The sequence below is a fragment of the Rhododendron vialii genome, chromosome 9a (genome assembly GCF_030253575.1).
Source record: "Rhododendron vialii isolate Sample 1 chromosome 9a, ASM3025357v1".
NCBI classification, from domain to species: Eukaryota; Viridiplantae; Streptophyta; class Magnoliopsida; order Ericales; family Ericaceae; genus Rhododendron; species Rhododendron vialii.
Genome location: NC_080565.1, coordinates 29,230,318 through 29,246,516, shown reverse-complemented (window position 1 = coordinate 29,246,516; position 16,199 = coordinate 29,230,318). Strand labels below are relative to the sequence as shown.

At 39.0% G+C, this 16,199-nt stretch overlaps 1 protein-coding gene across 1 annotated transcript; it reads left to right on the top strand.

The window, feature by feature from the left end:
* The first annotated feature begins 8,336 nt into the window (after positions 1–8,336).
* On the top strand, positions 8,337–15,410 carry LOC131300978 (uncharacterized). Its single transcript, XM_058327057.1, has 8 exons — positions 8,337–8,799; positions 10,600–10,724; positions 11,196–11,233; positions 12,023–12,133; positions 12,216–12,295; positions 13,759–13,795; positions 14,930–14,971; positions 15,062–15,410. Exons 1-8 carry the CDS (start codon positions 8,512–8,514, stop codon positions 15,145–15,147), a joined length of 807 nt encoding a protein of 268 aa, XP_058183040.1. The 5' UTR covers positions 8,337–8,511; the 3' UTR covers positions 15,148–15,410.
* The last annotated feature ends 789 nt before the right edge of the window (positions 15,411–16,199 follow it).

The window sequence follows — 16,199 nt, the reverse complement described above, 5'->3', positions numbered from 1 at the left end:
ATTCCCCCACTCCAGTACGTAGCGGCATTGTTTTTTTGCTCAGCATTGTTAAAAACATAATCATTTCTCACCAATCATAAGGACCAAAGTGTAGAAAAAAAAATAGTTTCCCAAATATGTTTCTCCGGTTGCCAAAACAATTATCAAACCACCAAGATGAAAGGTCTGCCAACGATGATGGGCAACCCACCTCATATGCCACCACTCCAAGATCAAAGACCAGACAACCCAAGTGAAATTGCAATGTAGAAGAACATAATGGGCAAAGAACCAATTGATTTTCAAGAATCAGATATCTACTCAAAAGCACCGAACGAGTAAATTAGAATCGCGATGTGGGTGAAGTCGAAGATTGATATAGGTTTTTATGGTGGGGGACTTTAGGGGCTATCTTGATGGAATCCGTAATGTGAAATTGTAGATCTTGTTTAGGTGTTGTTGCATCCAATTCTCTGTTGGATTGCTTTTTTGTTGTTTTTGTTTTCTTTCTCGAGCGATTAATGCTTTGTCTGGTTTGTATTTTGAAAAAAAATTTGAAAAATAGTAGGGGTAATAAGTGGAGAGAAAAAAGGAGAGAAATGTTGAAAATATGAGGAATCTAGGGGGTATTTTTTGAAAAATTCTTTTTGAAAATGGAAGAGAACAAGGCATAAGTGTTATGTTTTTCTCGTTTCCCGTCGATGTACCCCTTTCGAGTTTATAAAAGTTTCGATTGCCGAGAAAAAAAAAAGATCAAGAGCACACTTGCAAAAAGCCACCCGAGATTTAAAAGATGATAAGACGCCAACTGAACACCATAACAAAACCACATAAACTCAACCTAAAATATCCAAAAACCCAAAACGACCCTCATAACCTATGTAGAAACCCCCATCATCCATCACCCGAAAAGCCAAAAAGCCACGCATAAAACAAGTCCACCGAGACCTTCGCAAAGGACTACACCTCTATTTCTCCCCATTATTGATCAATTTCCAGCCAAAAGAAAGCAACCTAAATTGAAACAAACCGAGCAAAACCAAAAAAAAATCAAACATACCCCATACCCGCCCAATCTCGAACTCAAAAAGCCAGAGAGAGAGAAGCATCATCCTCAAAAACAACATCGTCCTCCGAGATATCCTCTTCCTCAAAATATCTAAAGCATGGATCCTTTCTTTGAATTCTTCCTCTTGCATTTGAACAAATTTCTTCATATTATAATTCCTCCGTCCTTTAACTTCAATACCCAAAGTAGGAGCTATATCCAACATCTTACGAGCTTCCTTAAAGAAAATTGAGGAATAAGGGCCCTTCTTGTTTATATAATTCACTTTTTCAAACTTAGCCTCAATCTGCGCAAGATGCTTTTTTTTCTTAATTTTCCTCTCCAATCTTCTAACTCTGCTTCTCATCTTATGGATGGCATCAAAAGACGCTCTAACACCCGGAGCATTACTCCCCATCTTTTAAGATTCACCTAGGTAGCCCTTCAACCCTCTTCTACAATCCCATTAGAAATAACATACTCCTCTCTATGAGAGATACACCCATGTCCAAATTAACCTCCCTTACCGAAGTGTTCTTGGACTGAAACTCCATCTCACCTCTTTCCAACGACTCACTCAATCCCTCTATCCTTCCTTGACAAATGTTGAGGTTCACCATTAGATTGATTCCCTTCGACTGCCCATTGTTTTGAAGTAGATGTTGACTATTCATCCCTTTGCCCGTTGTACAAAAAGTATTAGTGGTTTGAACAAACATTGAGCCTGAAAGCCCATCATCATCCTCCTTGACACCATTTTGGATTGAATCAAGTTTCTCCTTGTCAATAGTAAGTCCATTCCTGTTGTCCATTCATTTACTGTCCCAAGATTCCGTAGGATCCATTGACTCTTCCCTTGTTTGAATTGGTAGCTTGCTCCACCTGATTCTGTCCGTTTGTCTCCACTGTTTTCGTAGAAATAAAATCCACCTGTATGTTCCTTGTCGTGCTTCGTGGGATCCCCATGCAAATTAACGTTCCTGTCTCCCATTGAATCATTCTTTCTTTCCACCTTTCTCCACACCATCCATCTCGTTCCCCATGTCAGTATTTACCATGTCTTCATGATCCAGCTCATCATCATCTTCATCTCCTTCCATCAAAGGAGAAGAAGAATCTCGGGTTGCCATGGGAATTAGTTTCTCCGCGACTGATGGTTGATCACAAGACTCCTCCATTACCTTGACTCTGTACCGTTTATCTTCAATTTCATTATTTTTCTATTCATCTATCTCTTTGAACTCACTTGTTGCCACCAAGATTTTGGCTTCCGCAAACGAAGCGAGTCTTCTAATTGTTTCACAAAATATAACTTTTGTTGACCTATGTGATATTTTGAGAAGTCATTTCTGTGGTTTATAAAATTGCGATTCTAAACCACTTTTCAATCTCTATTAATTTATTAATTAATTGGTTAAATGATTAAGAAAATAAATTATAGTTAATGCAGGGATCAACTATTTGAAGAGTCTGTTCAAAAAAAAAAAAAAAAACTATTTGAAGAGTAATGTTCAATCACCATATTTGAAGATAGAGAAAGACTCGCCAATTTTAATGTGTGGATTGAAGCAGCTTTTTTTTTAGCATTCCTCTAAAAAAAAAAATACTACTCATGAAAGATCAAGAGAAATCTTTTCAAATCCATTTGTTCTTGATATTTCACTGAAAGATCATCGAAGCAAACTGACGCAGCGGAATTCACGAAGAGACTAGTTAGCGTACTAATCCAAACGAGATAAACAACTCGTCGCAACGAGCAAATCTTGCGCACAAGAAAGAAAGAGAAAATCTCTGCAATATTATTAATCAAAAGCTTAAAAGTTTAATAATTGAATAGGTTACAACCTTTTTTATAAGACCCTAACCCTAGAAATCCTACTGTAAAAGAAATAATAAATCATGCCAAAACAAGCGGCATTAAATAAAAGATATTTCCTAATTAATTAAAATAAAATCCTAATTCTTGTAGACCAAGAATCCTAATAAAGGTAAAAATCAAAATTAAACCGAATACAGAAAGTTAATAATTCTAACCTAAACGGAAATATTCCTAACCAAAATCTTATTCTAAAACAATAAAAATAAAATACAAAAACTCTCCATTTTTGTCCTACATCAGTACGGAAATATTCCTAACCAAAATCTTATTCTAAAACAATAAAAATAAAATACAAAAACTCTCCATTTTTGTCCTACATCACAAACGTGGCAAAATTTAAGTTGTTGGGACTATATAAAAACTTGTGAAATGTTTATGAAAGATTTTTAAATTTCACATTTTCTCCCGTTGGGAATTGGAAGATGAGACTAGAGGAAAGAATTGAGAGAGAGAGAGAGAGAGAGAGAGAGAGAGAGAGAGAGTAATTTTACTCACATCATTCTTCAAAATGTCAAGCCCTCCCTCATGCCTTTAATTCTCACACTGTGCTCGTGCATTTAATCATCGCCCTCACTGATTTCAGTAGTTTGGGATGTGTTTCAGACACGCTCTCATACTCATGCACCCGCACACAAATTATGTGACTTAAGATTCAATCAAGAACATGCTTGAATGCATGCACCATCTGAGAATCGAATTAACCTGAGATTTTATTCTCACAACCATAAACTTCTAAATATGCCTTCAAAATTCAAATACAAATCATAGAAATTACTCAATATGCCTGCCTCCTGAATTGACAAAAAAACTGAAAATGTTATTCTCACTTCAACTTGAACAAGCATTCGACGTGTTTAGTGAACGAGGTGTTGCTATAATGTATTTTGTTTGGAGGCCACTGCAACGAACCTTCTTTCAACGTTGTAATAAAACAATTTGATGCAGTCCTTGAAGGCCAATCTTACTAAAATCTCACCTGTATGAATAGACTCAGAAAAATACGACAAAGACACGTAAAAAGCACACGGACCAGAATTTCTCTCGTTATACTTATCTGGAATGATGATCGTCTCGTTTTTCCAATGTCCCGCGTCATCTAATATCAAAAGGTTATCGACCTTTAGATTTATGAAAACCAAAGCCACACTCTGCCCCACTGGTATTGTACATCCCACTTCTGTTGCATGAGGCGCGGCAATGCATGCATTTGAAACTCTCATTTGCATCATCAAATGCCACAAGCCCACAATTTGGCACCCATTCTGGCACCCAGCAATAGATTGTTCCATTAACGAAACAAGCGCTTTGAATCGGGGGTACAATTAGCTTTCCTGGAACAGAATCGATCTTTCTCCATTGACTGGTGCGGAAGTGTCAAAATGTAGCACTGAGCTACCTTATTTATTTCTCGAGTTTGGACAATGCTCAATACTTAGTATTCCTTGGTGGAAGGAGTATACCCTAAAAAACGAGAACCTAGAAACTACTGGATCACCCAAGGTTAATTATCTGTCTGAGAGGAAGAGTTATGGTCTCTCTTGTGGTTGGGTTCCAAATTGAAAAATCCCGTGAGCACTGTTGGACCTTACTGACTGGAGTTGAAAAGCCAGCCCACCTTCCGGTTTAATCGATGAAACATTGCACAAGGTATAAATGCTATTAGGATTTTGTTGCGCGAGAAGAATGGTGGTCCAGCCCGGTCGAGTATGAGATCGAGTATGGTGAGAGATGATGAAGAATGGGTCATCGATTGTGGAACACCAGAGCTTGGAAACGCACCTGAATCGATCGGAGTAGCGCGGGGAGTTCTTTTGAGCAACAGGAAGACGATCTCTTCGGGAATTGAAATTTCAGCTCTTTTTCTCTTGGTCATCTTTCTTGTTAGAAATTCTGAGTGTGCGGAGTTTAGAGGGTTTTGTAGTTGGTGAATTATTGCTTAATGTTAAGTTTATATACTTAACTGCTAGATCTACTATCCTCCGTTTTTCTCTCCTTCCCATCTCGTCCATTTTTCTGGTGTTTCCGTTTTCCTATCCGGTGGTCCGGCTCTAATGACGGAATTCCGTCCGTGTTGTTTGGCGATTTCGGTGTAGATCGGAGCTAAGGAGACGGCGTATGGTGGTCCGGCAAGCGGCGGACGTGGGTTAGTTAATAAAGGTGATGATGGGTTTTAGGTTTTCCTTTTATTTTCCTCTTTGCCAGCTGTTTTGGCCTGGTTTTTCTACTGACGGGTCTCCCCTGCCCGATCTGTACCGGCCTAGTTTCTAGATCCGGTGGGTGTTGAAGGTGGGTGAACAATCTCTCTTAGTTAGGGTTTGGGTGTTTGGCCGGAGTTTTCAGCTGCGATTAGGGCCTCCTTTCGCGTTTGGGTTGTGCCGGCAGCTTCGGCCGCGTTTGGGGTACTGTAGCTAGGAGTTTTCGGTGTTCAGATTTCATTTGCACTTTCTCGAGTTTGAGTTGTGGTCCCTTGGAATTCTTTACTACCTGGACCTAGATTGGTTCCTAATCTAGGCATTTCGTCGGTTTTGCTTTTGCAGGGGGTGCCTATGTTGAAGTCTTGGTAGGTTTGGTTCATTCTTGTATCTTTAATGGAGTCTGTATTACCTTCGGGATTGTTATGAAATGAAATTGACATTTTCAAAAAAAAAAAAAAAAAACTACTAGCCTTGGTTCCACCAACTTCTTTCTCATGGCCGACCGACTCGCGAGTTGCCAAGCCCATTGGCTGAGAAGGAAACAGGTCCAATTTCCCGTTCCGCTAAGATTCTTATTTATTAAGTACTTATATTTCGTTTTACGAGAAATGTCATGCTCTCAAAATATATCACTTTTAATTCTAAAAATAAATACTTATTTTAATTAGTGGAACACACCATGTTTAAAATTCGTTCTGTACTTCGACGATTAAAATAGTTTTTTTTTTCCCTGATATGATATATATGTTACTAGTTGTTAGTGATAAACACAAGTCTTGCGACTAGGGGTGTAAACAAGCCGAATCGAATCGAATATCTGCATGTTCGAGCTCGGCTCGATCAGAATTCATCTGGCTCGAGTTCGGCTCGAGTTCGAATCGAGCCAGAAAAGTTCGGTTCGAGCTCGGCTCGTTAGTATTCAGTTTGGAATAAACGAGCCGGCTCGCCTCGAATTCAAGCTCGAATTCGTCAACTTTTTGGCCTTGATATTGAAAAATTGACTAAACGAGCCGAGTCGAACCGAATATTGGCATATTCGGGCCGAGCCGAGCAGAACCTATATATTTCGAGTATAGACAAACCTGTTCGCGAACCTATATATTGGCATGTTTGAGCCGAGCCGAGCCGAACCTATAAATTTTGAGCCGAGACGAACTTGTTCGAACCGAGCCCTGCTAGGTTCGAGCTCGGCTCGTTTATCCTTCGAACCGAGCCGAACGAGCCCTTACCGAGCCGAACTCGCGAGCTGCTCAACTCATTTACAGCCCTACTTAATTGTGACACAGGGGGTGGTGGCCTCCTCTTCATAGGAGTGAAACCCACGACCTCTCGCTCTTAAAGGAAAGCTACGCAATCGCTTGAGCAAGGCGCAAGAGTCAATTAAAAGAGTTGTTTGTATTGTAAAATTTGGTGAGAATAAGAATTATCTAATCAATATACATATATGTATGTGTACATACACATACACATACACATACATATATGTATATGTACACATACATACACACACACACATACATATATATATATATATATATATATATATATATATATATATATGTATGTATGTGTACATATGTACAATTATATATATGCATTGGATTGGAATCCGTTATTTCATGATAAATATGAACAATTATGTGTTCAATTGATATTCGATTAATTGGATTTTTTTGCATAGTCAAGTACTCAAGTTTCTCACCGAACTTTGTAAAATGATTCGATCTAATTATTAAGTGGGCCCATAATATCTAACTATCTATTTTCTAATATATAAAGGGAGAACAAAGCTTGGTGTCTCTCCTTTTTGAAGTCGTGTCCGGTGTCACAATTGTGATTTCACAAATGCCCAAAACAAAACAAAAAACAAAAAAGAATTACAAATCTTCTTTTCACTGTGGAATTAACTAACTGTAGGGGTGACATTGTAAAATTACCACCCCAAACCCAACTGTTCACACACGCACGTCTCCTTCTCAGAATAGCATTTTTTAGGCAAAACAAAGTTGCTTTCCACCTCCTCCTCTCTTCTCTGAGTTGTTTTCTCCCCCTACAAATTGGTTGTCGTCTTCAAGAATCTATGATCATATTTAACCCATTAATCAAGTCTCATTTCCTCAATTCTTGATTTTCCATATCACCAATTCAGAGCCAATCAGCAGCTGTTGAGAAAGAAGTTGTTAAGTAAGCGCCGAATAAAAATCTATGATATCAAAAGCCATGAAATTAATCTACTAGGAAACTACATGTTTCACTCTTCGCTAATAAGGTTCTACTATATCTGATGTTTACTTTTTGGTCTCCAACTCTTAATTTGTTGTTATTAGTTCTCGCTTTATATATTTTGTTTTGTGCTCACGCCGTCTTGAAGAGCTTGAACATTGTTGATTTGTTGTAGGTACCATTATTTTGGTTAATTATTAGGTCATACAAAGATATGTTTGTTTGATCACTTGCACAAACATCCCGCGTGCCACGCCTTCTATATATATAATAATCTATCCTGACAATCAACATTGTACTCTTCACCGTATAATAGAAATTAATAGAAGTATGAGTCATGAACAAACGTAAAATTACAGGCACTCGAAAGCATATAAAATGTAGTCACAAAATTTGGATTGCACATGTATCGAGTGTGCCCCGACCTCTAGTATTCTGAAAATTCAAAATTGTCCCTCCATTTCAATCACACTTGCCACTCCAAATTCAGGCACAATGATAACATGGTATTTTCACAAAACTTTGTTCTCAGTGTTTTCAAAATATATGAATATTTCGCATATTGAGAAGTCAAAAAATGGGCAAACCTAAAATGGAGGAACTTTGTTCTTAGTGTTTTGAGCACAGTATATTTTCCTCCACAAAATTTTCACTTTCTTTTTTTTTTATTATTTTTCCTTTATTTTTCCCTTTCTCATAAGTTCCAAAATAGAGCCTTAGCCCCGTTCCTCTTATCTTTTTGCGATTTTTCCTTCTCGTTTTGTCCTTATTTAATTTTTTTTCCCTCATTTGTTAGCTGCACCAAACCTTTTGTGAATTATTGATTCGTCTCAACGAAATTACTTAGAAAAGTAAAAAAAAATCACTTTTACCCATTTTTAAACATATTCATGAGCAAACTCAAAAAATAAATACACATGTTTTTTTGATAAGGATATAACCAAAAAAAAGTCCAAACAAAAATACACAAAAAGCAAGGGAGAATATACTCAGAATACTGACCACAGACCAAGAAAAGAGACCCCTCTTTCTCTCCTCTCACGACCAAAACTCGCGTCGGGCGCACCATTTCCGGCCCCGTCCCACCAAACACAATCAATTTTTTTTTTTTTTTTTGACTCGGAAAACCAGAAACATAAACAACAACAAATTTCTCTCTCTCTCTCTCTCTCTCTCTCTCTCTAGCAATGGCAGCAAACAGCTCCTCTCTCTCCCTCTCCTCCCACTCTTCCCTCCCTCTGAACCGCTCCCTCCCTCACCGATCCCATCAACCCTCGCCTAACCTGCCCTTCACCAACGAACCTCCGAGCCCGAGGCTCGTCTCGGTCCGGGCCCAGGGTGGGTCCGAACGGGCCTTTGGTGTCGACGGTTTTGAATCAGGGCCCGGACCCAAGTCCGTGGCCCATTCGGATTGCGCAGAAGCTCCGTCGTCTTCTTCGGCCATCGATTTCCTCACGCTGTGCCATCGCCTCAAGGTTTGTTTATTCCGCTAATGGGTTTGGTTGCAATTGCTTCTGATTTTGCATGCCTGATCTATAGATTTGATTTTGGTCTCCCCGCCCAAGTGAGGGACTGGTCCCAGTTTAGTCGAGGTGCTCCTGAGCTGACCCAAACACTAAAGTTATAAAAAAAAATATGATCAGGTTTAATGGCTGGATTGGTTAGGTGAGATTGGACGTTTGTTGTATCCGGGGGCGGCTGCAGAAATTTTGTTTAGGTTCACATGAAAAACGTTAGAAAAAAGTTTGTAAGCTAGACCTACAACGTAAAATATTTATGAGCAGTGCTATTGGTACCGACGGTACCATAGGAAAAATGTACCGACGGCTACCGGACGGCCGTCTCCGGCCACCGGACGGCCGATCCGAGCCGTCCAAAAATTTTAAAAAATAAAACCGAGTGGGCCTACGCGGGAATCAATGGCATCCGAGGTGTGTAGAGTACTTGATCCGAGCACCCCTTTTTCGTGTATATACACGTATATACAAATATACACGAAAAATGGGTGCTCGGATCAAGTACCCTACACACCTCGGATGCCATTGATTCTCGCGTAGGCCCACTCGATTTTATTTTTTAAAATTTTTGGACGGCTCGGATCGGCCGTCCGGTGGCCGAAGACGGCCGTCCGGCGGCCGTCGGTACATTTTCCCTATGGTACCCGTCGGTACCAATAGGATTTCTGAATATTTATTTTGGTTGATAATTTAATGGGTCCAGTTTATTTTATTTGGTTGAGCTATATTATGTACTTACTCGCGAATTTAAGATTATCGTTGTACACTAGAGGCCCTCCATGATTGTAATTGAAAGATTTAGCGTTCGATTTTGTTACCTCGGGTAACATTGCATTGTCCTCGATTGGGTTTGATTGCACTTGCTGTTGATTTGCATGCCTGATCTACTAATTTAATTTGATTTTCTTTTGATTTGTTTCACTGTATTGTACGCCTTTCTTGTTTTATGGCCCGATTGATTAGGTGAGATTGGACGTTTGTTGTAGTTGGGTTGTGTTTGATTTTGTTACCTAGGGTGAACATTGGATTGAACTCAATTGTGATTGGTTAAAATATTAGGTCTGCTCCTTTGGAGAGACATTACCCACTCTTTGAAAGAGTGTGGGTTACATGGGTAATGTTCCTCCACCTGTCAAGCGAGTGACCTGAGACACATAATTTGAGGAGAAATTTGGGTTTGTTGTGATTTAAGTCACATAGTGGGCATGCGCGTGCATAAGCGGAAAGGTGAAAGCGTCTTTAAAGTACGTCCCAAGCTACTAAAATTCGCGAGAGGGATGATTGAGAGTGTGAGAGCAGTGCAAGGATAGGATTGAGTGCTGGAGCTGAGAGTCCGATTATGTGAGTAAGGTTGTGATGTTATGATCTGATCAAATTTGGTGGCTTTTTGCGTTTTCAGTCAAAATGCAATATGCCATTGAAGGATAAGTTCGACTTTGGGTAGAGGATAATAAGAATTGAACAATTATGGGTTTTGATTGGTTCATGGTAGGAGTATTATATAAGGGAGACTTGAATACGAAATGGGAAGTGAAGTACGTTGTTTCTTTTTTGGAAGCAAATTCAATCGTGATTCCTTTTGCTCTGATTTCATTTAATGGTTTATGTCTTCTATGTTTGAATCATTGTAGTATTCTTTTTCTTGTTTGACAATTGTATTTAGGTGTGGTAATTTTGGTTATGTTGCTCCCAGTTGTCTTTCAATTCTCTATATCTACCATAGACGTGAGCTTATTAACTCTCTCTCATTTTTTGTAGACCACAAAGCGGAAGGGATGGATCAATCATGGGATAAAGGGTCCTGAGTCTATTGCTGATCATATGTATCGTATGTCATTGATGGCTTTGATTGTCGGTGACCTTCCTGGTGTGAACAGGGAAAGGTTAGCTACTGTCAAATTGATGAAGACTTACTCTCCATTTTCTTTAAGACTGTCCTCAAAAGTACCATGACATTGAATTTGCTTATATGTTCTGTGAAAACTGAAATCGTTTTTGCTACAATTGCTCTTATCCTGAGTTTTTCTGTGTCAAGAAAAGTGAACGAACATGCTCCTTTTAGTCTTTTTAGAAAACAAACATGCTTTTTTAAAAGTCATTTGCTATGGAAATATTTGACTTGTAGTTGAATTTATTTTTATTGCCCTTTGAAGCCTTGTTGTACTAAGAGCGGAGGTCGATCTACCTTTCCCTGACCAAACAAATTTTTTCCCCCTTTTCAATTGTTGATATTTTAGGTACTTTGTACCCTACATGGCATGACACGTCATCACCTGGAAAGATAACTGCTATTATTTATTGATGTGCGTTCCAAGTCAGTTAACTAATTTTTGTCTTCTTTTTAATTCAAACAGATGTATCAAGATGGCAATTGTACATGATATTGCTGAAGGTAACTATTTGAATCTATTATATTTTATGTTGTTTTTCGTATCCAATGTTGAAAATTGTAATCTTCCAAGACTGATTTCATTAAGATGAAGATGGATAGACTAAGGTCTATGACAAAGATGGACTTTTTTTGGTTCTCTCAAGAGTTCTGAGGGATTGGGTTGGGGTACTTTCTCTAACCTGTTGTTTATTAACTTGAGAGTTAAGCTTTAGGAAGTATCTAGTGTGGGTTACTGGGTTGATGTTGTAGCAGGCTTTTAATTGTGCAAACGCATTATTTCCTTTGTTCACATCTTATTTTGTGGTTGATGCTTGACCTTTTCGTGACAAAGTTCAGCCAGTATCAAGGATAGATTTACCTTAGCACGTCAGTTTTTACTATTTTAAATCAGTTTGGACATTACGTTTTATTTCAGCTGCAATGCTTTTCTACTCTTTGATTTCAGTTGAGACGACTCTTCACTTTAGTCTAGTATCAACGTTCCTTGATTTAAGCTGCAGTTTGCGAGTCTGCAGGAGCCTCAGAGTCAGATGTAATGCATTTATAATTGATGAAGTTCTTTTAACTGTTTCAACTGCAAGATTTTAATTTTTCTTTTTCAAATTTTGAAACGTGATGCAGTCATCTCTTTAAGAGTGATCCCATAAGGACCTGCGAGCACAGTGCTAGTTTGCACCACTTTTATCTGTTGGGTCCTGCCTTGGTATCTTAATTTGGAAACATTAGCTCCGTCTTTTGGTTTGTTGAATTGAGGTTTTGGAATTTAAGATGCATGACGGACTTTTGTAGCAATTGTTGGAGATATAACACCATCTGATGGTGTGCCTAAAGAAGAAAAGAGCAGAAGAGAGCAGGCAGCTTTAAATGAAATGTGTGAAGTTCTCAGTGGAGGGCTGAGGGGTACTGTATACCTTGCTATCTTGAATTGCTCGCATGCTCATTTCATCGACCTGAAACTAACCCCTATAGTTGCTATTTGCAGCTGAAGAGATCAAAGAACTATGGGCGGAGTATGAGAATAATTCTTCAGTCGAGGCGAATCTTGTGAAAGATTTTGACAAAGTGAGTGGCAACAAACATCTGCTTGACAGTTGATGGAAAGAACCACAGGACACCACATTTTGGGGTTTGATCAATGTCACGTGTCCATCAAAACATTTAGGCGTATGCCGCGTACCAAATAGGCTTAGCAAGCTTCGTCTATTTGGACTGACCCGATTCGTTCTCCTTTTTGTGCCCGCCCATGGACAAGCATTTCGCTGAATCTCTATCGATATTCAGTTTCTTTCAAAAAAATTATGTTTCTAAGTTAAGTTGGATTTCAGCAGTTAGTGGAGATATCTTATAGTAAGTTATATCTCAAAAAGCAGTTAGTAGAGATATCTTGTAACCTGGCCTCCCATCGGACCCATCCCTTCTCCCCGTGAGAAATGGTGGGTGTTGGACCGGTGGATATACGTTAGAAGGCCCATTTCCAAACAACTGAAGCTTTCGGGGCCATTGGTCATCCTACATGATATCAGAGGTTTGGTTTCTGAGAGATCTTGGGTTCAAGTTTCTATGTCCTATGTTACATGGATCCTTCATTTTGGCTCAAATACCTGTGTCAATGTGTTCGACACCCGTATCCTTTTGGACACTCGGATCCTCAACTTGTTAAGATACTTACAGAAAAGGAATATCATATTAGCTAGAAAAGCAATAATTCGAGTATTTCACATAGACAAGAAATGGGGAAATAGCAAAAACAAAATTTTCTTAACCCTTTCTTGTTTAAATGCATTTGTAAACATAGTTTACGGTACATAATCTGAGAAAATTATGCAATATATAATACAAACAAGAGTTCGGGACGTGCCCCCATACCCGTACCCAAGTTGGGGACACATATCCGCGTATCCTAAGATTTAAGTTTAGGAAGGTCCGACACTTGGATTTGCACTCGCACCCAAGTCCATGTAACATAGTCTATGTCACGTTTGTTCCCCGCTCGCATTATTCTTCTCTGCACATGAGGGAGGCTATTGGATAGCTTGATATACATTGTTGGGTTCATTTTCTAATAGCTTAAGCTTTGGGGGAAATTTCTAATCTAACAGGATGTAAATTAGATGTACAGTAATGCATGTAAATTTCTAAGCTTTGGAGGTCATTTAAAACGTGAATCATGTTGTCACAGATCTGTAATACATGTGAATTAGGGTCAGATTTGGAGGCTCTGACGGCATTTCAATGTTCGAAGAGATAGTTAATTACTACTCCTTTGTGTTTTACTTGGAATTGATATTGACAGAAGGGATTGCGATTGTTAGTAAATATGGATCTTTGATTTTACCTTTATCTGTAAGCTAGCACTGCCCATGGTCATTGTGACCGCTAATTAGCTTGTTTCAAGTTTTGTGTGTCTGTCTGTCTATGTTTATGCCCATGTATGACATAATATTGCTTGTGTGAACATGTTAACAGTCTTGAGCCAATCCCAAAGTCCTTTTCAGTTTTTCTAACCAATTGTCATTCTTCTCCAGGTTGAAATGATTCTGCAAGCATTGGAATATGAAATGGGTAAGTTATTGATCTTGCAAATGGTTAATGTACATGTATATAATTACCTTTTTGGTGTTTATGTCGTGTTCTTTGTTATGTTTTGGCGACATGATTACTGAATCTCTTATAATCGAATGCCAGTCCAATTTCTTTTAAAGTCAGTTGTTCAGAAGTTAAGTCATCTGATGTGACTTCAGAATTGAAATTGTTAGGGCAAGCTGCAAGCTTCAAACACAACTGACCTCTTTTTTGCTGTTTCTTTTTCAGTTCTAGTATAGTCATGATATATTTAATTTAATAGTCATATTAGATTGTTAACCACCAACTCATCGAAAAGCTTAAGCTGTTAGAGAGGGGCAGCTTTATCAACTTTATTTATACCTTCAACACGATACCATATTAGATTGTTAACTACCAACTCATCTAAAAGCTTTAACTGTAGTTGAGTTTTGATGATTTTACTTCTTTCATAATCTCTTATCTCAATTGATTTGTCTACGAAATAATATTTCTAACTTGCTTGTGAGACTAAGTTCAGCCCTTGAATCTACGATATTACTGGAATTTCATATGGTCTTGGGACTGGGAAGGCAATGCTTAGGTTATTTTTTCTTATGGGTCTTCACTTCCTGGCATGATACACCTGGTTGGGGAAGATCCTCAATTTGATTTTCTACTCTAGAAAATTTCTTCATAGATTCATGACTTGAACTTCTTGGAGTCCCAAAACACGTGTGCGTCACAGGATGTTTTACATGTATCAATGATTTACGTTAGGGAGAAGAGCACAGACATGGATGAATACTCAGTTGTGGTATTTGTTTTGGTTGTTTGCAATTAACACCGTACAGCTCGAGTCTATTTGGAACATAAAGTTGGGGTCTTTGTATAGGCTTTTTCTTGGGGCGAAAATTGTTTCAAATGCATCTTAAAGAGTAGTCCTATCGTTCGGTATCTGGTTGTACCATTACCGATGGCATTCTATTGCCTTCCTAACGATCCATGCCTATGTATCTTCTAAATTTAAAAAGTGTTAGACCAAATCCTTCTTCTATCCAAATAAGTCAACTGATGGTTGCCTATTTGAGAATTTGGATGTAGTGCCAGTGAACTATCTAATTTCTAACATTACATGTTATGTTGAGGGTGCAGAACATGGGAAAGTGCTGGATGAGTTTTTCCTTTCGACAGCAGGTATTGTTACTATCAGACTACCGACTTACTCTAAGTTTACCTCCCTTCCCCCGTACCGTGTATGTTTAGTTTTTCTCCCCTGTTCTGCAGGAAAATTTCAAACGGAGATAGGAAAGAGCTGGGCCGCTGAGATCGTTTCGAGGAGAAATTCAAGGTTGGCAAATACGCTAAATTGATTCTCTAGTTCTGTTTAAGTTCCTTGTATTTCCCGGTCCGTTCTAGTCAAATTACCCGTTTTCCAGTTTTTGGATTCAAATTTGCGTGGGTTGCTATTTTCGCGCAATCACGTCTCTTCACTGACCTTTTCGACTATCCTTAAATGTGAAACAATAGCTAATTGTAACCGACAGCAAACTCGACAAGGATTCGTCGTTGTTAGCCAAATGACCGACTTGGTTGAATTCTTAGAATTCCAGTAAATCCTTCGATTCTAACCTAACCTCCTCTCTTTTTTTGATCGGCTAATTCTAACATGTCAACAGATGGTTTTTTTTTTTTAAAGCATATTCGAAGATGGTGTAACATGTTCTACTTTTTCTGAATAGTTCAGGTAGTATATCATGAATCACAGCTCATTGTGTGTGTTTGTGCACTTTATGTGTGTCCTTACTCCTTAACACTATGGCAAGTCTTATTCCTAGCATCTAATCTATAGGCCATGTAGACTCTCTCTCTCTCTCTCTCTATCTCTCTCTCTCTCCTTAACACTATGGCAAGTCTTATTCCTAGCATCTAATCTATAGGCCATGTAGACTCACTCACTCACTCACTCACTCTCTCTCTCTCTCTCTCTCTCTCTCTTCTTGTCTCCATTTACTGTTTTACACCTGCTGACGAAAAACGACTCGGCTTCCGCTCTCTTCTCCAACCTCCTTTGCACCAATAAGCGGTTTGTTGGTTCAGGAGTGGAAATTCCAGACTTGGTTGGAAACGGAAGTGCTACAGGCACATCATTTTTTACCACACCCCAGCCACATCAGCTGAGGTGGCAGTTGAGCCTACTAAAAAAAAAACCCAACTCAAAATTGAAATCCGCTCTTCTCCTCCACGCCTAAACACAACGTAGAAAGAGAAGGAGGACGGCGACCACCACCAAACCCCAACCGGCCAACACCATAACCACCGGCGACCTCCACTGCAATCACCACCACCGACATCGAGCAAAAGACACTTGCTTTCCCACTCCAACACTGAACATCTACCCAAATGAACAACAAAGACACACTTA

Bases quoted from the DNA above. Each gene is read 5' to 3' on its own strand.
- LOC131300978 (XM_058327057.1), top strand. From the start codon at position 8,512: ATGGCAGCAAACAGCTCCTCTCTCTCCCTCTCCTCCCACTCTTCCCTC. The intron at 8,800-10,599 runs GTTTGTTTATTC...CATTTTTTGTAG, and splicing joins CGCTGTGCCATCGCCTCAAG to ACCACAAAGCGGAAGGGATG. The intron at 10,725-11,195 runs GTTAGCTACTGT...TAATTCAAACAG, and splicing joins CCTGGTGTGAACAGGGAAAG to ATGTATCAAGATGGCAATTG.